Below are 25,257 nucleotides of genomic sequence, written 5' to 3' on the forward strand. Positions count from 1 at the left end.
GCAGCTGAAGCATGGGCAGGCTCCGAGAACCCCAGGACCGCAGTGAAGCTCAACTCTTGAATCAAGAACAGAGAGATAGCAGGTCCTACCCGACCCTCCTGTGCTCTACCACACTGTACTTCACCGTATGACACACCTGGGAAATGCTGACGAGTCCGTGGAAAGTTAGATGGAAAAGTGTCAAATTAAAACCCGGACAAAGCTGAGAGTTGATTGGCTTAATCTGAAATTATGAGACACAAAATCACACCTATCTTTGCAGAGTAAGACAGCATGGAAGATTACCCAGAAACATTACCAAACACCCCAGCGCACTAGACGACAGAGGCCAGTGCTTTGGAATTTTGAAATCTAGATGCCATCTTTCCAGGTCCACCGTCCCTGCTAATGGTTCGAGTGGACCCAGACACACATCCTCTCTGCTGAAAGCAAGCTACTGTGTCCTGCAGGAAGCACAATATTGTCACCTAGTTGGGGACCAGGTTTCTGTCTGCAGAGACGGGTTCTGGAGACAGATCTCCAGTGGGGAGCAGTAAGTGAGGAGTTGGGGTTGATCCAAGGGATCCAGAAAACAAATGGAGTGTGCAAAAGTCTTCTTCTAGAGAGTAGGCCAGAGTGCATTTCTGAAGACATATTAATTAAAACATCAAAAGTCAATCATCTGACAAATGGAAAAATGTAAATAAAAAGCAGCAGAAAGTAGCCCTGGGTATCAGCCAGGCCATTTGCAAAGGCTTAAATTCAGAGGCCAATCTGTGCCCACAGCTGTGGAACTCTGCAGATCGCCCCACAGAAGTGGCAGGTGTAGTGATATCTCTGTCATTTAATAAATAAAGCTTTCCTGAAGATCAGAGAGTAGAACAGCCACCCTGGTCAGCCTCACAGACCAGTCAGTGGGGACACACACCTGTAACCCCAGTAGTCACACTAGTTTGCCATAGAAACCGGGCAGTGGTGGTGCATGCCCTGAGCACTCCAGAGGAATAGAAGACGGGAGGAGACAGCTCTCAGCTCAGTCTCTGATGTTCCTGGACGCAGGGTCGCCATTTCAGACTGAGGTAGACGTAAGAGCCAGTGGCTGACTGCTTTGCTTTTCTGACCTTCAGGTTGAACCCCAATTTCTGTCTTTGGGTTTTTATTAACCAGGCCACAGGTAGACACTGAGGACAGGTGATGAAGGGTGCTTGGCCGCTGCCTCCCATACCTCTTTAAATGCTGGCAGGTATCTTTGTCAGCAAACCTCTCATTTTCACACGGCTGCTTCGTATTTCCCCTTGAGCGTTCAGTGCCCTCTTGCTTTCTGAAGAACCTAGCAGAGTTATGTCCCACCCCCAACAGATGCCTTCACGCCGACATCCTCGTGACCTCAGAGATGGCAGGTGGGACTGTGACCGACTGCAAAGAGGTGAACTCAGTGCACAGAATAGTGGCTGCAAATTGTGTGTGTGTGTGTGTGTGTGTGTGTGACACTGGATACCTTACCGAAGCTGGGAGCACTGTGCAAGGTCATGTCCCGGATCACCCTGGTACCAAAGCAAGACCACATCAGCAGGAACTGCTGCGCTACTTTCTTCAGGGACCCTTGTCTCTTGGCAGCCACCTACAAGCAAGTGAATGGTTTTAATACTTCAGTTCGGCATTCACTATTGGCTCTGAAAAACGAGGGGAGGCCTGCAAGCCTTCAAGTTCAAGCCTGGGAAGCAGTGATTTTTTTCTTTTGACTTTTTGATTTTGGCAGCATAAACACACTTAATAAAAGCTGGTGCCAAAACGTTGTGCAAGGGACAAGTAAGGGATGCAAACCTGCGTGAATCAGGGACTGGAGAGTCAGAGTCCTGTCTTTGTTCCCTCCACCTCCCAGGTTGGTACCAGGTCTCCTCCCTGCAACCCCAGAGTGCTATGGATGCTGAGGAACACCAGCTAGCTCATCTGGGGTTCTGAGACAACCAACCATCTGCAGGAACCACGGCGGCCCCTTCCCTTCTGCCCTACCAACCTTCACAACGCATCGGTCTACCATGGTGTCCAGCCATTCTATGTATGACTCAATAGGCGACTGCTCCTCCAGCAGGTGGTCAAACTCCTGGTACACTGTAAACAGAGCAGAACCCACACACCTTACTCAAGCTGCAGTTCCACAGAGGCTGGACTGCAAGGTTCTTCATGACCCAGCTGAGATGAAACCCTTCCAGTCCTCCTCCTGCCCCTCTCCAGCAGACACCCTCTCAGTCCATTACTGTCTTTATTATATCATCAATAGCACTGGCCAACAGCTAGTCAGGTGTCAAGTCTCCTTGCTGATCTTCTCTAATGTCCCTGTGTAATGCATTATCTGTGCTACAGCTGTTATCCTGGAAAGACTTGCTTAACCATTAGGCCAGGCATTGCCATCTCTTGCTGTCTATCCAGGATGGGACACGAGCAATGACCCCACTGTTTCTGGACCACAGCTATTCTGTGTAAGGAGCTTGGCCAGGCTCTCAGTGCTACGCATGCATACTCAGTGCATGCTAATCAAATGACACCATCGTTCCCCTCGCTGCCCTGTCTTCAGCTTCAGGCTAGGAAAGGCAAGCGTGGAGTGCGTGGGAATCTGTGAAGCTCTGTGGGAAACAGGCGCATGGCTGAGGACACTCGCATTGCAACCATCTCTCTAGTGAGGATTTTCCGTGTGGTTTTCAGACATGGAGCTAAATAAAACCACAGTTCAAGAGCTGTACATTTTTCGTTTCCATGCATCTGAGCAATTTTTCCCACGTGAGAAGGCCAGCCAGTTTGCTCTATTTTTCTTGTTTGATAACTCTCTGCAAGTTAAACAGTCCCCATGCTCAGCATAAAGATGGGCTTTAAAAGACATTGATCTTTCTCAGATTACAGACAAGGTGTGCAGTGGCTAATATTGTCACCATGACAGAACGGAGACTAGCCTAGACACTGGGCTCTGGGCCTGCTGTGAGGGCTTGCCTCCCTTGGGTTAGCTGTCTCATTGTGGGTGGTGCCATTCCATGGGCCAGGGCCCCAAGGTGAAGGAAAAGGAGAACACAGCTGAACACAAGCATTCCTCACGGTCTGCCTCTTAACCCTGGATCACCTCACGCTGCTGCCATCACAACTACCCTGGAGGGACATGGCAGGGACACGGCAGGGACACGGCACAGCCTAAGAGCCACAGATGTGTCTTTCTCTGTGTCGGACAACCATGCTTTGTTTGCCAGTGGTGACAAAAACGGTTGCACAGTAAAGATGGCAACAGCTGACCTTCTTGAGAACTGGCTAAGTGCCAGGCACTCTCTTCAGTGACTTCTATGGGCACAGCAGTCAGTTAACCTTCAGGCAGACCCTCAAGTGTTAATGTCATGACCCCAGAGCTCAGGACTGCCTGGTACAGAGTAGAGGTGCAGCTGGTTACTCAGTGACTAGATGGACAACCCAAGGAGGAAGTGCTCTCTTTCTTCCCACCTGCAAGTAGAGAAACCAAGGCACTTCAAGATGAGGGAATGCCAAATGTTTCACAGCTGGTGAGCAGCAGCTACGATTCCAAAGAGCTCTGCCTGTGTGACTGCCTCATGACCAGTGCCGTCGGGAGCACTCCACCGTGACCAGTGCCGTCGGGAGCACACCACCAGGACCAGTGCCGTCGGGAGCACTCCACCATGACCAGTGCCGTTGGGAGCACACCACCAGGACCAGTGCTGTCGGGAGCACTCCCCTGTGATCAGTGCCCTCGGGAGCACTCCCCTGTGATCAGTGCCCTCGGGAGTACTCCCCTGTGACCAGTGCTATTGGGAGCACTCCCCTGTGACCAGTGCCCTCGGGAGCACTCCCCTGTGACCAGTGCTATTGGGAGCACTCCCCTGTGACCAGTGCTATTGGGAGCACTCCCCTGTGACCAGTGCCCTCGGGAGCACTCCCCTGTGACCAGTGCCCTCGGGAACACTCCCCTGTGACCAGTGCTATTGGGAGTACTCCCCTGTGACCAGTGCCCTCGGGAGCACTCCCCTGTGACCAGTGCCCTCGGGAACACTCCCCTGTGACCAGTGCTATTGGGAGTACTCCCCTGTGACCAGTGCCCTCGGGAGCACTCCCCTGTGACCAGTGCTATTGGGAGCACTCCCCTGTGACCAGTGCTATTGGGAGCACTCTCCTGTGACCAGTGCCCTCGGGAGCACTCCCCTGTGACCAGTGCCCTCGGGAACACTCCCCTGTGACCAGTGCTATTGGGAGTACTCCCCTGTGACCAGTGCCCTCGGGAGCACTCCCCTGTGACCAGTGCCCTCGGGAACACTCCCCTGTGACCAGTGCTATTGGGAGTACTCCCCTGTGACCAGTGCCCTTGGGAGCACTCCCCTGTGACCAGTGCCCTCAGGAACGAGAGTGAAGTGCAGCACACAGGTGCCCCCACCCTACTCAGACTGACTTCTGGGACCACTGCATTGTGCTTCACGGACTCCGCTCCTGTCTACTGGGAGGTACAGGTATGACACCTATGTCCTGGGTCTTAGGCTTGGCCCCTGGCTCAAACGCTCCTTTCTGGCATTGCATCACACAGTACCGCACTCTTTACCAAGGTGCAGCACAGTTGTAGGTGAGCGTGGGACTCGCCACGGACCCTGGGCTCTGTGTCAGAAGGGCAGTGTCTATCCCAGCCATCGCCTAGCTGTTCACAAGAGCCTGATCCAGGACAGACAGATAGTGAGGACCAGCTGGACTCAAATGACCCATAGCATAACTGCAGCTTCAGATGACACCATCCTATCCTGCATCTAAAGGAACTTGGAGAGAGAACTCGAAGAGTCTCCCTCAGAGACTGAGGCGGCACTGTCGTCCATGATGCTGCAGTACAGGCTCAGCCTGGTCCCTTCAACCAGCCCTGCTGACTTTATTTTTCTCTAAGCCTTTCGTGGATGGTGCCACTGATGGGGGTCCTGGGTGCTATAAGAAGCAGACTGAGCGAGTCACAGGGAACAAGCCAGAAGGCAGCGTTCCTCTCAGCTCTGCCTCCAGGCTCCTGTCCGCTTGAGTTCCTGTCCAGGCTACGGTGTAATGGGCTACAATGTGGAAATGGAAGCCAAAGATGCCCTTTCCTCCCCAGGCTGCTTTGGTCACGGTGTTTCATCACAGCAATGGGGACCCTTAGCAGGATGCCTGGCGTGGGCAGCGACAAACAGGAGACCCTGTCTCAGACAAGTTGAAAGCTGAAGGCTGAGGTTGTCCTCTGACCTGCACACACATGCTGTGGTATAGGTGCAGCTACACACACAGACACATGCACACACACACGCGCGCGTGTGCACACACACAGGCACACGTACACACACAGACACACACACACAAACAGACACACGCACATGCACACACACATGCAATGAAAACAAACAGAAAGAATCCCAACAGAAAGTGCTCAGGAAGACCCTGTACCCTCCCAAGCTCAGCCCCACTTTACTATTTTGGTCCCCTCTGCTCTTTCCCAGCGGAGCTGCCCTGGGCTGGAGATGGCACAAAGTGCAGGTTCCAGATCTAGCACCGCCACGCAGTGATCACACGACCCTGGGGAGTCACAACTCTCCGGAGCTGAGTTTTCTCAGATGTAAAATGGGAGTGACAGGAGACTGTCCCCCATGTGGCTGTGAAGCAGAATTGATGACATCACACACAGTGGGTTTGATAGAGCACTTGGCAGAGAACAGGCATCTGATAAACTGCATTATCATCTCAGAGGTTTCCCCTAAGACGCAGCAGCAGACAAGTGGGCAACCGTGCGGGAGGACAAAGAACCTGGGTTAAGGCTGGGGTCCAGTGGAGGTCAGGTTCAGATATTTAGGGCTCTGCTGGCCTTTGAGAGGCCTTGAAAGGAAATGCCCTCTAATAGCGACTCTCAGAGGATGTTGGGTCATAAACAGCCCATGCTTAGACGAGCTGGCAGGAAACAGAGATCCCCCAGGACAACAGTGTGGAAGAGCAGACACTGCCACTCAAGGGGCCTGGGCTTTTCTGAATAGACCCCTCCTCCTGGTGGGCACTGGAGCGACGATGTAATTTACCCCACACAGAAGGGATGGGTCTCGGACCATCTGCCTTCAGCGCCACCCTCCCTGGACCCTCTGAGGGGCACTGACTACTCCACCTGAGTGAGGAAAGGAAGGCGGGCACGCCCAGAGCAGTCAGCTGGGCCAAGGCTCAGAGGAGGACAGGAGATCTGAGGTGGTGTCCCTGTGTTGTTTCGCTCTTGGGAGCAAACCTCTCACCACATGGGGCTGCCTGCACTGGAGGAACTCGTTATCCACACGGCCATGAACGCATGTGCATGGAAGCAACTCGCCACCCATTCACGTCTTCTCAAACTTCAATGTGCCTGAAAGGGTCACCTGCTGTGTGTGTGTGTGTGTGTGTGTGTGTGTGTGTGTGTGGTGGGGGGAAGGGAGTGGAGGGGCCCTGGCTCATGGTCACGTGACCCTCACTGTCACATGGTCACTGACACACAGGCAGCTCGTCCAGCTGGCTCTATACCGACATACACCAAGGCAGGCCGTATGTTTCAGTTCCCAGCCTTTCTGTCACTGCCTTGGAGGTATGTGTGGCATTCAGGGTCACATGCGGGGTCCTTTGTATGACATTGTGAGCTGACCAATGGCATCAGCCATGTTGACACATATCCTCTTAAGTAAATTAGCCCTCCTGTCTGGGCCGACCCATTTAACAGGAACAATAGAAGAATGGGACCCAGGGAAGGAGGCAGGGTGGGAATACCACTTGAATATTTATCAATTAAAAACAGAAAGAGAAGGGCTGCAGCCCCCGGGGGACACCTTACACTGAATGATGAGTCTGCGGTGCTCATCCCGGGAGTCCTCCATGGTGTAGAGAGTCTGCTTGGTGATGCTGCTCAGGTCCACATTCCTCCAGTCCTCCAGCATCTGGAACGTGATGTCCGCGCTGTGGATCACCGTCCGAGATGCCTGTAATGCAATCCAACCGTCGTGAGCTCCCAGTTAAAAGCCCACCTCTCTGTCCCCTATGGGCCTTCTGAGCGGGTATGCTTATTGCGTTTTGTAGATACTCAGAGATCCAGGGAAACTCAATTTTTTTTTTTTTTTTTGGTTTTTCGAGACAGGTTTCCTCTGTGGTTTTGGAGCCTGTCCTGGAACTAGCTCTTGTAGACCAGGCTGGTCTCGAACTCACAAAGATCCGCCTGCCTCTGCCTCCCGAGTGCTGGGATTAAAGGCGTGCGCCACCACCGCCCGGCTCAGGGAAACTCAATTTTAATAAACAATGGTGATACCATGACTCAAAAACTTCACAGAGACACTCCTTCTTCCTGAGGCTTTCTTCTCCCCTTTCTTTTTCTCCACTACTGTGACCTGCACCAGGTCAAACCCTGCTGTTGTTCCCAGTCCCTCTAGTCTTGACCCCAACAATAACCTGTGTGTCTCCAGTGCTAGAAAAGGGACAGGACCACTCTGAGGAACTGCTCCAGCCACCCTGGGCCTAACTGGGTCAGAACTTTCACAATAAATATTTTTCACATAAATGTACCATCAGTGCTCCAAAATATACAAAGAACTCAAGAAATTGGTCACCAAAAGAACAAATAATCCAATAAATAATGGAGTACAGACCTAAACAGACAACTCTCAACAGAGGAATCTAAAATGGCTGAAAGACACTTAAGGAAAAGCTCAACATCCTTAGTCATCAGAGAAATGCAAAGCAAAACAACTCTGAGATTCCATCTTATACCTATAAGAATGGCCAAGATAAAAAACACTGATGGTAACTTATGCTGGAGAGGATGTGGGGCAAAGGGAACACTCCTGCATTGCTGGTGAGAATGCAAGCTGGTGCAGCCCCTCTGGATATAGCATGGGCAATTTCTCAGAAAATTAGGAAACAACCTTCCTCAAGACCCAGTAATACCACTTTTGGGTATATATCCAAAGGATGCTCAATTGTGCCACAAGGACATGGGTTCAACTATGTTCATAGCAGCTTCATTTGTCATAGCCAGAACCTGGAAACAACCTAAATGCCCCTTGACCGAAGAATGGATAAGGAAAATGTGGTACATCTACACAATGGAGTACTACACAGCAGAAAAAATAGTGACATCTTGAAATCTGCAGGCAAATAGATGGAGCTACAAAACATTTTGTGTGAGGTAACCCAGACCCAGAAAGACAATTATTACATGTACTCACTCATAGGTGTTTTTTTTTTTTGTTTTTTTTTTTTTTTTTTTTTTTTTTTTGGTTTTTCGAGACAGGGTTTCTCTGTGGTTTTGGAGCCTGTCCTGGAACTAGCTCTTGTAGACCAGGCTGGTCTCGAACTCACAGAGATCCGCCTGCCTCTGCCTCCCAAGTGCTGGGATTAAAGGCGTGCGCCACCACTGCCCGGCCTCATAGGTGGTTTTTAAACATAAAGCAAAGAAAATCAGCCTACAAATCACAATCCCAGAGAACTTAAACAACAATGAGGACACTAAGAGAGATTTACATAGATCTAATCTACATGGGAAGTAGAAAAAGACAAGAGCTCCTGAGTAAATTGGGAGCATGGGGACCTTGGGAGAGGGTTGAAGGGGAGGGGAAAGGCAAGGAGGGGAGCAGAGAAAAATGTAGAGCTCAATAAAAAGCAATTAAAAAAAGAAAAAAATGTATCAGCATTTTGGGTTCTTCTTTGTGTTTGTTTTTATATAATTAGGAGACTGAAAAATGTGAATAAAGTAGAAAAATAGGAGACATTAAGACACAGGTAGGTGTGTGTGTGTGTCTTCTAAAACTATAGCTTCCCAGCGAATTGTCACTAGTGAACTGAAGTTCACAATCTAGACAACACTAATAAAACAGAGGAGAGGACATCGAGGCTACTTCTTTTACTCACATATCTGTAAAGCATCTCTTGATAAACTTTTTGTAAAAACTGAAAACATACAAGGACATCCTTGGTCTCTAGCCCAAGTTGACAATGTTTGTCAACTTCCGGGCAGAGGTAACTGTCACCCTGCTGGCCTCTGTTCATGCACAGGTCAAATCCACTGGACACCCGTAGTCTTCTCTGAAGGTCAGAGACACCAGAATGTCTGAGCTTCTCCAGTTCTGTGAAGGTCGGGTGATCTGGATTCAGGCATACCTACATTGTACCCAGCTCTACTGATTGTCCCCCTGGGCTCACCATCTGTGAAGTGGGGACACAGTGGTACCTGCCTCTTGACGCCCCTCCTGACGGCTATTAAGTGTAGCGCGCAGACTGGAAGCAAGGCCCCACAGCCACAGCGTCACTGCTGAGGTCGGTTTGCTTTGCATCAACTGGGCTGATGCTTGGGAACCTTCGCACGCTGTGTTCCCATAGACTGAAACCTTCTGCCCCCCCACCACTTTAACCCAGTTAAATGCTTGATGTTCTGTTCTTCCCCCGATTTCTATCCCATTTTCTTCTTAATATGCTTATTCGTTCGTTCGTTCGTTCATCGACTTGTTTTCCTGAAGACGGGACCCTCTTAGCACCGTGTCTGGGATGCAGCAGGCACTCAGAGAGTTCCTGAAATGGGTGCTAAGGTGGGCGCCGAGAGGTCCACCTGTTAGCATATCACAGAGAGCCTGACATATAGAGGAGTCTCTTCTTGGGGCTTGCTTAATTTGACTTGCTCTGTGTGGGTGTTTAACGAAAGCTCATTGGCTTATGAGCTCAAATGTATTGTTGTGTTTCATTCCCAGAATTAACCCCAGTCCAGACTTCTGGCTGGGCCAGGAATGTGTCTGGGAGATGTCTAGTGGGGTTAGAAAGGTGGTGTTTAGTGACCGTGCAAGGTGAAGATGGTGTGTGTGAATGTAGGTATACACATGCGTGCGCACACGTGAGTGTAAGTATGGAAACAGAGGTCTATTAAGTGCATTAATGAGGCAACATTCTTCCTAAAGTACCCGAGCCCAGAGGAAAACACCAAAAGCATGTGCTAGTTTCCAGGTAGGGCTAAGCTTCCCTTTTCCAAGTAAAAAGGAGCAAGAGAGTGCAGCTGGCACAAACTCTCGGAAAGACTATGTGTCTTGGTTTTCCTCATAACCCTGTCTTCCCTGCATTCCAGTCATCTGTCGGATTGTCCCCAGAGCAATGCCCAGGGGCTACCTTAGCCATGCTGTCCAGTCTAGAAGGGCTTCCCTCTGTCCCTAAACCATGTCATGTGCCTTCCATGACAAGGACAGATGTAAGGAGACCAAGGTGGAGCCTGCCTTGGACTGTTCTCAATCAGAAAACCCCACCTCCTGCTTTGTCATTGCATAACCAGGGTCCCCCAAGAGCCAGATGGCTCTCTACAGGAGGGGCTACGAACGGGAATGTACGAAGGCAATTGATAGGAACGAGTGGGGTAGATCAGCTCCAACAGGGAACTGGAGATGAGGGGGAATGCCACGGTGCCAAACGCTGACGACTGCCCAGGTAACACGGTGCTCTGGGCGAGCTGCTACTTCCTCCAGTGTTTCTACACATAACTAGGGTGTCCAGATGTCATCCTGAGCAAGGGAGACAACTGGCATCTCCTGGGGAGAGGTCAAAGGTGCTGCATACACAATTGCACCCCAAGTATCAACAGTAGTTGACAAACCCAGCAATTCAGTTCAAGGAAACACAAAATTGGGAACCCAGATCATATACAAAAGGTTCAGGGCAACCGATGTTGCACACAAGTTACAACTTTGGACAGGAGCTGAGGTGTTTAGTGCCTTACGTATAGAAAGGACCTTGCTATGCCACTGACTTGACACCAGCCACAGGAAGTTATCCCTGTGGATATCGCCCCTGACCTCTGCAATGACCCGGCAGTGGTTAACACAAATGAGAGCAGACAGCTACCTGGCAAAGGTGATTCAGCGACGTTTGCCTTCGCAGAATTTGGGAAAACCTTCTCGACACTGCAACAAGAAGACAAGAAGCTAGAAACATTTGCATGTTTGATGTACCAACCAGGAGCGGGTTTCAAAACATGGTTCTTTTCTCATTGGGCTTCACCACCCTGCATCTAGGTACTAGCGGGCATGCGCCTGTGTCTGACTCTTGTGTTTCGGCTCCAACAGTCATTTTCTGATGATGATATTTAGGACACGGATTTCAAAGTCACGCACATGCTGCGCTTGCAGGTGTGCGAAACCGTGGCATCAACCAACCGTGAGCCAAAGCAATTATCTACTTGGCTTTCACTTTGCTAATTGCAAGTTCACTGCTTTCCAGCTAATCGTAGGAATCAAACGAAAGCTTTGAAGAAGCCCCTTTAAGACACGGCATGTCTCATCAGAACCGTGACTGGCTCACTGCTGTGTGGCCAGGGATGCTACTGGCGTGGAATGTGGGCTGTCCCACAAGGAAACTTGGCATTTGTCATTTCGGCCAAATGGCCTCTATTTGTGGGTTTTGATTTTTGAAAGGCTGTTTGTCTATCTGCCCTTAGCATCTGATTATTTGAAGTGAAGGGACCTTATATCTGTTGATCTATTTTCTTAAGGCATGTCCCTGTTCACAGTCTTCATTCTTCCAGTCTTGCAGGGAGGAGGGGACGGTGGTGGTGGGAGGCTGGGAGGCACTTCCCTGCTCCTGCACAATCTCCAAACATCCAGGCTCCCTGGGGAGGAACCACTTCCTCCAAGCAGGCACAGGTGGAAGGCCCAGCCCACCTCCTCCTTGCTGCAGATTTTGAGCGGGCTTGTTATGTCGGCGCTGTAATTAAAACGGGCACGGGGCATTCTTCTCATTAATTTCTGAACTGGTCATGAAATAGTCAGAAATTTCCCCAGGATTATTCTAATTTGTACTCAGAGCTGGCTTGGTTTGAAAAACAGTGTGTGGGGTGGAGGAATGGGGGGCTGTGTGTGCGGGGAGATGAACTTCTAATTTTCCAGGCCGATCAATTGTTAATCCTGCTCCTTAATTACTTTTTCTTTAACTTTGTGATGTGGAATTTAGTGCTGGAGAAAAGAAAAGAACTGAGAGCCGTGAAATAAAGCAGGCTTTATCAATAGGTGATGGGCACTGCAGGGGCCTCCGAGTGAGTCTGAAAGGGCTGCTTTGCCTGCCTAGAAAGGGTAATTTGATCGCCTTCATTTTCCCCACTGGCACTTGTTGTAGCACGGACTGCACGCTGTATTCAAACGGGCCTTTAAGAAACATATTTTAAACCCTTGTTTTGCTTAAAATCATCTCATCTTTGTTCAATGGCAACAACTGTGTTGTACATGAGTCTTCTCTGCGCTCAGACCATTGAGACAGAGTGGAGCCAGGCTTTTCAGACCAGGCTAAGCTGGGGACTACAGGCACTACTTTGCCAAGAAAACATTCGTGGCTCCAGCCCCGTATAAGAAATATTAATTTGGCTTTCTAATTAGGTGGAGAATCTGTGAGGCTCTTACGCTAGCTACAGCCTTTTGTGGACAGGACTTTCAAGGACACCTCAAGCATTAAGTTTGATTTGTGGATCCGTGGCTGTGTGGCTTTGGGGAAGTTCCTCTGCCTCTCTACACCTGTAGATAGGAACACGATGTCCTACCTCATAGTGGTGCCTGCTGTAAGAATTAAGTGGAGTTAGGAGTATTGTGTTGACTGCTGACTTTGGAATCCTGTCTCTGCTTCTTCCCAAGGCGCGAATGAGTCCCTTCTCCTTGCTAGCAGCAAACATTTAGCAAGGATTAAATGAGTTCACATGTGGGAAGTACTTAGCCTAACCCCCGGAGCGTCATGGTCCGAGTGCTATTTCCTCAGTGACTCATGCGACAGGAGTGACTTTGAAATGCTGCCCTCACTCCATTCTGCTCCCAAACTCAATACTTACATTCGAATTTGATGTTCCTCAGGTTTTCTGGGAGGTCATGGAGAGCCACTTTCAGCCACTCGTCCAGCTGCTTGGCGAACTTCCGTATCACCTGAGTTAAGCTGAAGGAAGAAATGATGAGTTTACGCTGTCCTGAGCTTCTGCGCTCCCAGAGGAATTCATTTCACACAGTCCTCTGCTGGCTGCTGCTAACAGATGCTGCTGGGCAGAGCCGCCCAGAAGCACAGCGTGCAGCCTTTGCCTCTGAAGATCCGATGGCTTTGGGGGAGGAGCTTATGGGTGCCTTGCACAGTTGGGAGTAAAAGCCACTGAAAGGTGAGGTGGCTCCCAGAATTCATTCCCTGAGCAAGACATTCTCCGTGGTACTCTGGGAGTGCCTTGTGTCAGGGGTGAAGACAGTGGGCCTTGGTCTAAGGAAGCTGTTCTGGAACTGGTCTCCACACATTGTACTTTCCTCCAGTCTGCTCCAAACGCCCAGCTGGAAGAATCCATGTGCGGTGTTTAGAGATGCTCACCTACTCAGCTGCGCAACCTGCTGTCATTGGCCGGAGTTGGGAAGAGTTGGGAAGCACACGCTCATTTCAAAAAATATACATGCATGCATACATACATGCATGCATACATACATGCATGCATACATACATGCATGCATACATACATACATACATGCATGCATACATATACATCATTTATTTATTTAAATGTGTGCATGTGTGCGTGTGTGCATATGTGCAAAGGCAAGCCAGGACACATGTGTGCCATGAAGGAGAGGCCAGAAGAAAACTTGAAGGAGCTAGTTTTCTCCTACTACCATATGGGTCCCTGGGGCTCTAAAATGGACCTTGAATCCATAGTATATTCTGAGGATGGAGAAAAGTGGGAAGGGTTTAGGCCCAGGAGGCAGCCAGGGGCCACAGGATTGCGTGGGAAGGGAATTTGGAGCTGAGGAAATAGAAAGCATCACTTTCAGACCCCCACATTAAGACCACTTGTTTGTGGTCCCAGACTCACTTTCCTCCTGGGTGTTGTGGGGCTGGGGGTGACCCTCTTTCCATGGAGGCCGTCCACACCACCTGACCCAGAACCACGCCACTTACCCTGTCCTGGCTCGCTGCTGTCTTTCACCTGTCCCTGTCAGACCATGGTCACCAACCTCCATGGCAATCCCTGTTGTTTTTCTCTTTTACCCACTCCACTCTTTCTGGGACTCGTTAGCCCTAGCCCTCTCTAAGACCCTCACCCCCGAGTCTCCACCCTCCTCCCTGTATGGGTGGCATAGCTAAGTACCCCTTTAAAAATCAGAGGGGCTGGGGAGATGGCTCTGCAGGCAAAGGGTGCACGGTGTAAACACAAGACCTGAGTTCGGATCTCCAGAGGCCCACACAAAGCAGGACATGGTTGGACTCTGCTCCCAGTGCCTACGGCAAGACAGGAGATGGAAACAGAGACCCCTGGAAGTCAGGTCAGCTGTGGGGTCAGCTGTCTCAGATAAGACGGAAGAGGAGGGCCAACAGCAAAGGTGTCCACTGGACTCCACATGTGTGTCACGATACTCACGTACATGGAACACACATACACACACACACACACACACACAGAGAGAGAGAGAGAGAGAGAGAGAGAGAGAGAGAGAGAGAGAGAGAAATAGCTGCTACTGTCTCAGCTGTATTCCTTGAGCCACCACATTGTCATTCTTTGGCTCCATGGACCCTCTGCAGCCTTCTTCAGCATCACTATTCCCAGCCGCACTCCTGTCACCCAGCCTGCACGGCTGTCCCTAGGCAGCACGCTCCATCTAAGCAGAAGACCTATGGAGTCTTCTGTTCTCAGTGTTGCTGGGCATCGTGGCAGTGCTTCACTGTGACCCTGTCCTCGGGAAATCCCGGCTTCCCTCGGCATCGGGGGCGGGGGGGGGGGGGCTGTCCTCCGGAAATCCCAGCTTCCCTCTGCATCGGGGACCCTGTCCTCTGGGGGAAATCCCAGCTTCCCTCGGCATCGGGGACCCTGTCCTCTGGGAAATCCCTGCTTCCCTCTGCATTGGTGGATGCGTCTCTTAGGGGCTCCTCAGCCACAGCTCAGTGTCCTCGACCCCACCACTACAACTCCAGTTCAGAGGAGCGAACCTCGCCTCTGAGTCCTACTTCAGACTTCCATGGGCACCAGGCACACAGATGGCCTGCAGACATTCAGGCAAAACACACAACACACATAAAATAAAAATTAAAACACATATATTATACAGATCTTTGATCTAGTCCTGGACCCTCTTCAAAATCCTCCTTTCTGTCTCTCTTGGCAATTTATCCACACCCATATCAGCTGCTGCCTGTATCCTCCTATCTCCAGCACAGAGGTCTGCGGAATGCCCGGACCCACCCAACACACCCTGATGAAATCCCTCTCCCTCACAGATACACTTCTCTTCTTGTATTCCCTGTTTCAGAATGAAATTCTGATTTCCATGAAGTTTCGTTTTTGAAAATTTATTTTTTCTTTATTTTAAATGGGGTGCAAGCTCTGTACTTAAGCTAGAGGCATTTGACCTGATGGAGCTGGAGTTACAGGTGATGCAAGCCTGAACTCAGGCCCTCTGAGAAAGCAGGAGGTGCTCGTCCGTGTGTGTGTGTGTGTGTGTGTGTGTGTGTGTCTATGTGTGTGCACCATCCCGGCAAAGAGGAGCTCCTCGCCCTTAAGCTATCTCTTCAGCCCCAAAGCTTTGTTTGTAATTTGCTTGTTATGAAATGTTTCAAAGAGACCCTAGGGTAAGATAATAATAATAAAACCCTCCAAGTACTGAGCAGCCCCAATAATCACCAGTATTTTATCAGTTTAATTTACAACATGCCTTTTTTTTTTCTTTTCTGGGACCTTTTGGCAAATAAATAACATTATTTACCCCCAAGGACTTACTGTGAGAATTCACAGAGTTTAAATAAATACGTGCATCTCTGTCATAATGAATTGTACTTCCTTGGGGTGGCTAAGGCTCAGCTGGGGCTCCAATTTCCCCGCTTCTCTTAAAGACAACTTTTAGTTGATCTGAATTAATGATATGGATGTATTACACGTAAGATATAACATTCAGTTTCTCAAGCTTTCTAGATGCAGTTATGACTGACTTGCTCACTTTGTTGTAATTTATTCTTGTCACCTCTTCAGTGTGCTTCCTGTAAGGCCTAAGAATTGATCCAAAATGGCCAGTTTTCTGTTTAGTCCAGGAAACTTCCCAGGTGATCCTTGTGCTGCATCTATCAGGAGGATGTCCATGGCTCAGTGTCCCTCTGTTAGTGTATTCGTGGCTCGGAGTCCCTCTGTTAGTGTGTCCGTGGCTCGGTGTCCCTCTATTAGTGTGTCTGTGGCTCAGTGTCCCTCTGTTAGTGTGTCTGTGGCTCAGTGTCCCTCTATTAGTGTGTCAGTGGCTCGGTGTTCCTCTATTAGTGTGTCCATGGCTCAGTGTCCCTCTATTAGTGTGTCCATGGCTCAGTGTCCCTCTATTAGTGTGTCTGTGGCTCAGTGTCCCTCTGTTAGTGTGTCTGTGGCTCAATGTCCCTCTATTAGTGTATCAGTGGCTCAGTGTCCCTCTGTTAGTGTATCCGTGGTTCAGTGTCCCTCTATTAGTGTGCCTGTAGCTCAGTGTCCCTCTATTAGTGTGTCCGTGGCTCAGTGTCCCTCTATTAGTGTGCCTGTAGCTCAGTGTCCCTCTATTAGTGTGCCCGTGGCTCGGTGTCCTTTTCTTAGTGTGTCTGTGGCTCAGTGTCCCTCTATTAGTGTATCCGTGGCTCAGCGGACCACTATTAGTGTGCCCGTGGCTCAGTGTCCCTTTCTAAGTGTGTCTGTGGCTCAGTCTCCCAACATTTATCGTGCTGATCTGTGTCATGTAGTAGTCATGTAGTAGTTTCTCACTCTTTACAGCTCCCAAATCAATGCACAGAGTCTTACTCTTTCTTATAGATGCCCAACTTTAGCTTGGCTTATTTCTAGCTAGCTCCTCTTAAATTGTCCCATCTATCTTTTGTCTCTGGGCTTTTTCCTTTCTCTTGTTTCTGTGTATCTTACTCTCACTCTTACTCTGGCTGACAGGGTGGCTGGCCAGATGACTGACCCCTAACATCCTCCTCTCCTTGTTCTCTTGCGCCCTCCTCCTCTTCCAGACTTCTCCTGTTTATACGCTCTACCTGCCAGCTCCGTCTGTCCTTTCTCCTGCCTAGCTATTAGCCCTAGACCATCAGGTGTTTTAGAGGCAAAGAACCACAGCGTCACAGAGTTAAACAAATGCAACATAAACAAAAGTCACACACATGAAAATAATTTTCTACAACCGTGTCACCCCCAGGTTAAAAATCCTCAGTGCCTTCCAATGTTCTGAGATTGAAACCCGAATCCTCCAGCTTCTCTTCTCTCTGGCCCCCCTTTGCTCTGTTTTGGGTCCCACTGGCCTCTGAGCAGTTTCCTTTAATTTAGGACCTTTGTTCCTTGAGTTCTTTACACCAAAAACATTTTCCCCTTAATTCATGGGCTCAGCTTCTTCTCGTCCCTCTCAGACTGGCTGTCACTTTTGGAAGGAAACAATACCTGACGCTCCCAAGATGAGGTCCAAAGCTACAGTTATTCCTCTGTGTGTATGTGGGGGGTGCGGTTGTCAGGCCATTCTGTGATGACTTACAGGATCATGTCATGCATGTACATCTTTCTCTAGACCATGAGCTCTAGAGCAGCGGTCAAGGGCTACGTCTGTCTTGCTTAGCCTTTCTTTGTCCTCAGCACTAAATACAAGAAATGTTTGCTAGATGTAATAAGTAATAAATGTCTCTCAATCTTCAGATGGACAAATCCCAGACATCCTCCCCTCCCTCTGCCCGGGCTCCCAAAGCCCGTGCCCACTCTGCACATGCTAGTCCCTCTGTCTACTACACTCCTGCCCTGGATAATGGCACACTCCCTTCTTACCAGCTCCAAATGATGCCCACCTTGACTGCAGCATTTGACGTCACTGGGCTGCCCCTCCCCCATCATGAGATTCCTGTGCTGCCTCAACACTCAATCCTACCACAGAACTAAAGAACAGTAACTCTGGCTCCTGTGATAAAAAGTAGCTAAAGGGAGGTTAGCACAGAACAGCAAGGCCTGCTTGGACACCGCGGTAGCAAGCCAGGTAAGAGGGAGGATGGGTAAGAGCAGAAATGGCGGGAAGGGTGCATTAAGGTCAGACTGGAACATTCTAGAGGTCAAGCCAGCAGGCTTTCCTGAGGTGGAGGGGTGTGGCTGAGGAAGGAACGGAACTGCATCTTCCTGAGGGAACATGGAACTAGGCATGGCACCTCACCAGGACCTGTTCCACAGAGGCACAGCACTCCCTAGCACTGCAGGCAGGGTCAACTCAAAGCATTTAGAATGTCATAAGGCAAATCCACGCTGGCTAGTCAGCCTCAAACTGGGGCTGAGTTCTACAGTGGAGGAGGCAACTTCTCAGAATCTCTGGCTGCTCTCCACAGAGGGCCAAGCTGTGGAGCAGCGCTGGGTGACTGCCCAGGGGCAGGGGCAGCCGTGTGCTCGCTGTAGCTGGCACACAGCCGGAGCTGGGAGCTGGCCTTTGTCTGCAGTCAGAGAGCACAGCAGCACTGTGGGGGAACCTCTCGCTTGGGGCAATTGTTTGCTTTTATTAAGCTGAAGAAAAGTGTGGAGGCATTCAGCCCAGAGACTATTTGGGGTTTAGAGGCTTTTAAAACATCTCTCTCCTCTCTTTCCCTCTCTCCTCTGTCTCTGTCTCGCTCTCTCCCCAGTGTCTGTGTCTGTGTGTCTGATATGTGGGTACTCACATGTTGAGATCAGAGGACAACCTCAAGTGTCAGTGTCTCTCTTATTTGTCCCCCGTAACCTAGCTGGCCCACAAGCTTCCAGAGATGTTGCTGTTACCACCTTCGTTTGCTTCAGGAATCCTGGGATTGAGTCTTACTCATGGATCCATCTCTCTAGCCCTGGGTCCATAGTCTTTTAGGCATTATCTAAACACCAAGGCTGCTTTGTGGCAGCGTCCATGAGGAGGCAAGGTGTTATCCCCCACATCTTTATAAATGATAACACAAGGAGCTGCCTACCCTGACTACTGCCTCTCCAGACCCCCCAGCTATGTCAGCTCCTTCAGTATCTACTGAGCCTCTTCTTGACCCTTCTGCCGTCATGGGGACTCACTAGGAGGGAAGGGTTCCCTTAGCCCCCCCCCCCCCACCTCACTCCTTAGCCCAACATTCCAGCATGGATGGATCTGAACTTGCACTTAGGCTCCAACTGCTGTGACTCTCTCAGGACCCTGGGTGACTGCCAGCCTGGTGCTGCTACAACAGCCAGGAAGTGTTGAGAGCAGACACCTGCTAATGGGTGAGCCTGCTGAGCCAGACACTAAACACTTCACACATTCTTCCTTGTTTAATCCTCGCCTCACCCTGTGAAGTGGGTATTATCATCAGTCCTTCCAGAGAAGTGAGAACCCAGCTCTTAAGCTGGCATTCCAGCTCTTAAGCTCCACTGCCACCTCTGTAGAAAGAAGCCTGTCACAGACAGCAAGGTAGGGATGAACAAACTCTCAAGCAACTGTAGAAGTCACCTGAGGAAGGTCTAGGACTGAGGAAGAGAGACTGGGAGAGGAAAGAAAATCTAACAAGTAAATTCTAAACTAAGCACAAAACATCCCAGAAGAATTTGAATCTTGAGTTACATAGCAGCCCAGGGAACCCCAAAGACAGAGATTCAACTCCCGCTGACTGCTTAGGAGAAGGGGCATATGTCCATTTCTTGGCATAAACCCTAATCATCTCAGTATCCACTGTTCTAAACACTGCTTGACAGTCAACCAAACACTAAAGCTGGCAGATGGATCAGTGAGGGAGAGTTTGCTGTTCAACACGAAGACCTGAGTTTGGATCCCCGAGGCCATATTGCAGCCATGTGCAAGGGTGTATCCCTGCCATCCTAACACTGGGAGTGTGACGAGAGGGGGGCCTTGGACTTGCTGGCAAGGCAGTCTGCTGAACTGATAAGTTCTGCGTGCAGGGAGAGATCTTATCTCAAACAGCACACACGTCACACATACAGGCACATACTGTCTTAGGTTTTATTGCTGTGAAGAGACACCATGACCACAGCAACCTCTTATTAATGATACATTTAATTCAAGAGTCTCACCGTTTCAGAGGTTCAATTCGTGGGGCAGGGAGCATGGCAGCATGCAGGCAGACATGGTGCTGGAGTTGAGAGTCCTACATCTTGACTCAGAGGCAACAGGAAGTCGGCTGACTCACTGAGCAATATCCTGAGGATAGGAAACCTCAAAGCCCGCCCTCACAATGACACACTTCCTCTAACAAGGCCATACCCAATTCCAACAAAACCATACCTCCTAATAATGCCACTCCCTATGAGCTTATGCGGGTCAAATACATTCAAACTACCACACAAACATACATAATCATACATACATAATAAGATTTTTTTTAAAAAAAATCAAGGAAAAGAACCCTCTCTAAGGAGACAGGACAGTCAGTATACCCAGATAATCAAAGAGACCCTAAAATAACTATAAAAAGATTAATATTGATACAGATCTAATGGAAAAGACAAATGGTGTGCAGGACAGCTGAGAAACTTCAATAGGACGGAAGAATCATTTTATAATGGTGGTGGGGGTGGGGGTGGGAGAGATGGCTCAGCAGGTAAAGGTGTTTGCTGCCAAAGCCTTGTGACCTGAGTTTAATCCCCAGAACACATGTAAAAACCGGAAGGAGAGGACCCACTCCACGCCACTCCACAGAGCTGTCCTCTCACCTCTACCTGAGCCGTGCACACGCACAGACAATAACAACAGTAATAATAATAAACGAGTACATGTGAAAACTTCTAAAGAATCAAATGATTTGTCAGATATGAAAATAAAATTAAGGTATGGTAACACTGGTAGCTGAGTTAAGAATCCATGAACCTGAAAACATTGTAGTAAAAATTAACCAATCCAAACTCAAAGGTAAAAACGAGTAAAGCAAAAAGGCTCCCTTTAAGAGTTGTGGGATGATGTCAGGCGGGCTAGCATCCACACTGCTGAAATGCCAGGAGGAGAGAAAGGAGAAAACAGAGAGGATAACACGTACTTCTCCACAGTAATGAAATTATAGTTAAACACAGATCCAAGAAGATTCACAAACAGGCAGGATCCAAAACAGAATTATAATAGGTCACTGTCAAACACCTGAAAACCAACAATAGAAAGAAGCTGGAAGGGGTCAAGTGGGTGGGGCATTTCCATGGAGGACAAAAGATACATAAAGCACAAATATACAAGTCTAAGAGTCAAAAACAAATGCATGGACTTTTAAAATACTGAAAAGAGAATAAAACACACAAAAACCTTTGTCAATCTACGGGCTGGGGAGGTGGCTCGGTGTCTAAACTGTCTGCTATATAAGCATGGGGCCTGGGTTTGGGTCCCAGCAGCCATGTGAAGGCCAAGTGGCCCGTATCTGTGACCCCAACGCTTGGGAGGCAGAGATTCGTGGATTACTGGGGCTTTCTGGTCGACCAGTCCAGCCATAACAGTGGCTTTGAGTTCAGTGAGAGATACCACCCCCCAGATAGGCAGGGGGGTGACTGAAGAGGACACCTGGTGTTGACCTCTAGCCTCTCATGCACACACACGGGTGTATTGGTCACTTTTCTGCTGTTCTGATAAAGCACCGTGACCAAGGCAACTTAGAGAAAAGAGGATCTATCTGTGCTTACTGTGCCAGAGGGGTAGGAGCAGCCATGGAGGAGAAAGCTGCAGCAAGCAGCAGGCGTAAGTGGGGAGGACACACCCTTTCCCATGAGCACAAAGCAGAGGGGCAAACTGGAAGTGGCGAGAATCTCTAAAGTCCCAAAGGCCACCCCCAGCGCCATGCGCCTCCAACAATGCTACACCTGAGCTTCCCCACACAGCACCACCAACTGGGACCAAGTGTTCAGACACATGGTCCTATGGGGAGCCGTCTCACTCAATCCACCGCAACGACCTGCAAGACCTCACCAGCAGACCTACGATGCCATGGGCAGGAATATATTATACAGATAGATACAGTTTACCCCTCAAAATCAGGAGTAACGAGAATGAGGGTAGATATAAAAAACTGGCTTCCGTATCTTCGAACGCACTGAAAGACAACTGTCTAAGGGAAAACTATACGTACAGTAGTCTGCACGTTTGTAGCATATATAAAAACAAATGACAGCAGCGCCAAAAAGAGACAACAAATTCAACATTACTGTCATAGATTTTTTTTTTTATTTCTTTATTTTCTTTTTGAAGCAGGATCTCTCTCCTGGATGTCCCGAAACTCACTATCTAGACCAAGGTGGCCCCGAACTCACACAGATCCACTTGCCTCCACCTCCCAAATGCTGGGATTGAAGATGTGTGCCACCACAGCCAGCTAGGAATCTGACACTACATATAAATCAAAGCAACTATTAACTTTTTAAAAGATTTATCAATAACAATCAATAGTTGTGGAAATAAATAGAATGGTAATGCATAGCCCTGAACCAGACACATGCAGAAAGATGTTTTGGACAGAACCAGTGGAGCTAAAACAACTACCAAGATGGAAGACTTGAACTAACCATGTAATTGCATGAAACATAAAGTCTAGACAGGGGAAATCTCCAGATCAGATAAACACACAAGGTCTCACTCTGTGTAAAAACACAAGACAATGTATGAACAGAGCAACAGAGTAATAAGGTAGAAAAGGCAGCGCTCTTTAAAATGCTCTAATACCCATGTGACTGCTGAACAAGAGGTATTACTAGGGTATGAGTATTAGTATTATGCTATTAGTAATGACACAAATGTTGTATCTGTGTGATAAAAGCAATCAGTTCTCTAGGCAGACACAACATTCTAATTTAAATGTATGTAACTACAAATCTTCAAAAATAAGTTTCAAAAATGAAACAAAAATGGACAGAAACAGACAAATCCACAGTGGAAGCTGGAGATGGAAGCCGACAGAACAGGGTAGAGAGTCATTACAGACACCGAGAGTGTGAGCATGACGTCAATCGGGTCGACCTCACAGACATTACAGCCTCATCAAACGACAGCCCAACAACACGGTCTTGGCTATCAGACAGCTGAAATACACCTGACAGACCTGTATAATGCAATGCATGCAATCTGACTACAGGGAAATTAGAACAGAAATTAATAGCAACACTATCTTCATAAACCCAATATTTGAAAATTAAACACTTCATTCTTAAAATAATCCATAGAGTAAAGAGAGAGTGATAGGAAAAGTGAAATTACTTTAAATCAAAATGAAAATAAAACATATCAAAATTTGTGGAATAAAACTAAACAATTAGAAAAAATTAAGACATTAAGTGATTTTACAAGAAAATGAATTCACTTGAATTTTTTTTATTTGTTTGCTTGTTTTACAACAGCGTCTCAATTGTAGCCCAGGCTAGCCTGGAACTCCCTGCGTAGCCCAGGCTACGCTCAAACTCATGGTAAGCCTCAGTTTCCCAAGTGCTCATATTACAAGCATGAACTACCTATACCAGACTAAACAGATAGGTTTTAACCCATGACATGTTTCCGTACAACGACTAAAGAGAGGAGGAATAAGTAACTCCAAATCAATTTAAAAAAAAAAAAAATCAGCCAGGCGGTGGTGGCGCACGCCTTTAATCCCAGCACTTGGGAGGCAGAGGCAGGCAGATCTCTGTGAGTTCGAGACCAGCCTGGTCTACAGAGCTAGTTCCAGGACAGGCTCCAAAACCACAGAGAAACCCTGTCTCGAAAAACCAAAAAAAAAAAAAAAAAAAAAAAAAAACAATAAAATTGAAACTAGAAATGTGACAAGTCAGAGGAAGCAACAACTGCTTCCAAAGGACATCTGCGTAGAGAACACTGATGAGTCTCTAGGCACGCTGACCAAGGAGGAAGAAAGGAAATCCCAGTCACTCACCAGGGAATAAGAGGACATCATCACAGATCTACAGACGCTGACGTGAGGTAAAGAAATACAGACCACTTTAAGCTCAAAAATGCCAAGTTTTGGATGAAATTTAAAATAAAACCAAAGTGGAAACATTTCCCACCTCATCTTATAAGAACAAATATTTTCTGACACCAAAATCAAAAAAAGATGTAAGAAAAAAAAAGCCTTAAAGGGCACAAACATTTATAAATTGAGATATGGAATCCACAACAAAACAGCAACTCAGATATAGCAATGTATTTCAAAATTGTGACAGAGCGTATTACACCGGCTAGGACCACGGGTGACAATGGACATCCTCACACTTTCCCTGGGCCTGATAGGGAAAGCTTGTAGTGTTTACAAGGTGAAAGAATCTACAGAGTTTGAAAATAAACAATGTGAAATCCATAACACTTGCATTCTAAGGGGGATAATAAAATTCAAAATACTTTCATGATGAAAACTCTCAGCAAACTAGCAATGGAAAGGAACTCTCTTGATCTGATGATGTTTTCTACACCTTAGCATGAACACTACACTACACGCTCTCTCTTTAAGACCTAGGAGAAGGTGAAGATGTCCATTGTCACCGGTAGGTCTAGCCAGTGTAACAATACTGTGGATGAAGGGGGTCTAGAGATTGGAGATCAGGAAACAAAATAGTCTCTTGGCCTAGATTATACATTTATACCCACATGTAGTCCCAAAGAACCTACCATAAAAACTATTAGAATAAATGACTTTAATAACTAATTTCTCAAGACAAAAGATTCACACACAAACTAAAGTCATATTTCTAAAGGAGCAGTGAACGACTGGAAACTGCAGAAGCACTGTAACAGGACCCACAAATAAATATAAGCCATGCTCATGGACTAGAAGAACCAGTATTAGTGAGACGATGTTTCTAATTGTGTTTATGAACTCGGGGCAGTCTCTAACAATATGCCACAGCGAAGGAACCATTTTGAGAAAAACAAGTCAGGTCTCCTATCACTTGTTTGGAGTTGACTATAAAGGCCCTTATAACCAAGGCATTGCAGTGTGGGTGGAGACAGGGCGTGTCAAGGAGTGGAGCATCACCAAGAGTCCAGGCTATATCTGCACGCGTGGCCAATGTTCTACAATGCAACAAAGCAACTCAACAGAAAATGTTCAGCCTTATCAACAAATGGCGCTGGAATACTTGGCCTTCATCTATAAATCCAAAAATAAAAACTTGATCTTTGCACTTCACATCATGTACAAAACTAAAATTTGAAAACCAAGTCTATTGGTGTCTTCCTGGACTCAGAGCTGCTCAAGAGACCAAAATGAGACCAGGAACCCAAGACCAACGGGGAGGAAACAGGGGACCCAGTGGTGGAATGCTTAGCATTTCTGCTGGCTTCACTCTCCAGTAACACATGCACGTGTGAGCACACACACACATAC

At 48.2% G+C, this 25,257-nt stretch overlaps 1 protein-coding gene across 4 annotated transcripts in view; it reads right to left on the bottom strand.

The window, feature by feature from the left end:
* The window catches only part of Rfx4 (regulatory factor X4), a 143,506-nt gene that overhangs the window by 33,292 nt on the left and 84,957 nt on the right, over window positions 1–25,257 (bottom strand). For all 4 annotated transcript variants that reach the window (XM_057757695.1, XM_057757694.1, XM_057757692.1 and 1 more), the window contains 5 exons: window positions 12,812–12,912; window positions 10,846–10,904; window positions 6,812–6,956; window positions 1,997–2,091; window positions 1,483–1,600 (listed from right to left, as the gene is read on the bottom strand). In XM_057757695.1, coding sequence (XP_057613678.1) covers window positions 1,483–1,600; window positions 1,997–2,091; window positions 6,812–6,956; window positions 10,846–10,904; window positions 12,812–12,912 — 518 coding nt within the window. The remainder of the gene's footprint in view (window positions 1–1,482; window positions 1,601–1,996; window positions 2,092–6,811; window positions 6,957–10,845; window positions 10,905–12,811; window positions 12,913–25,257) is intronic.

This window comes from Chionomys nivalis, chromosome 25, assembly GCF_950005125.1.
Source record: "Chionomys nivalis chromosome 25, mChiNiv1.1, whole genome shotgun sequence".
Lineage (NCBI taxonomy): Eukaryota > Metazoa > Chordata > Mammalia > Rodentia > Cricetidae > Chionomys > Chionomys nivalis.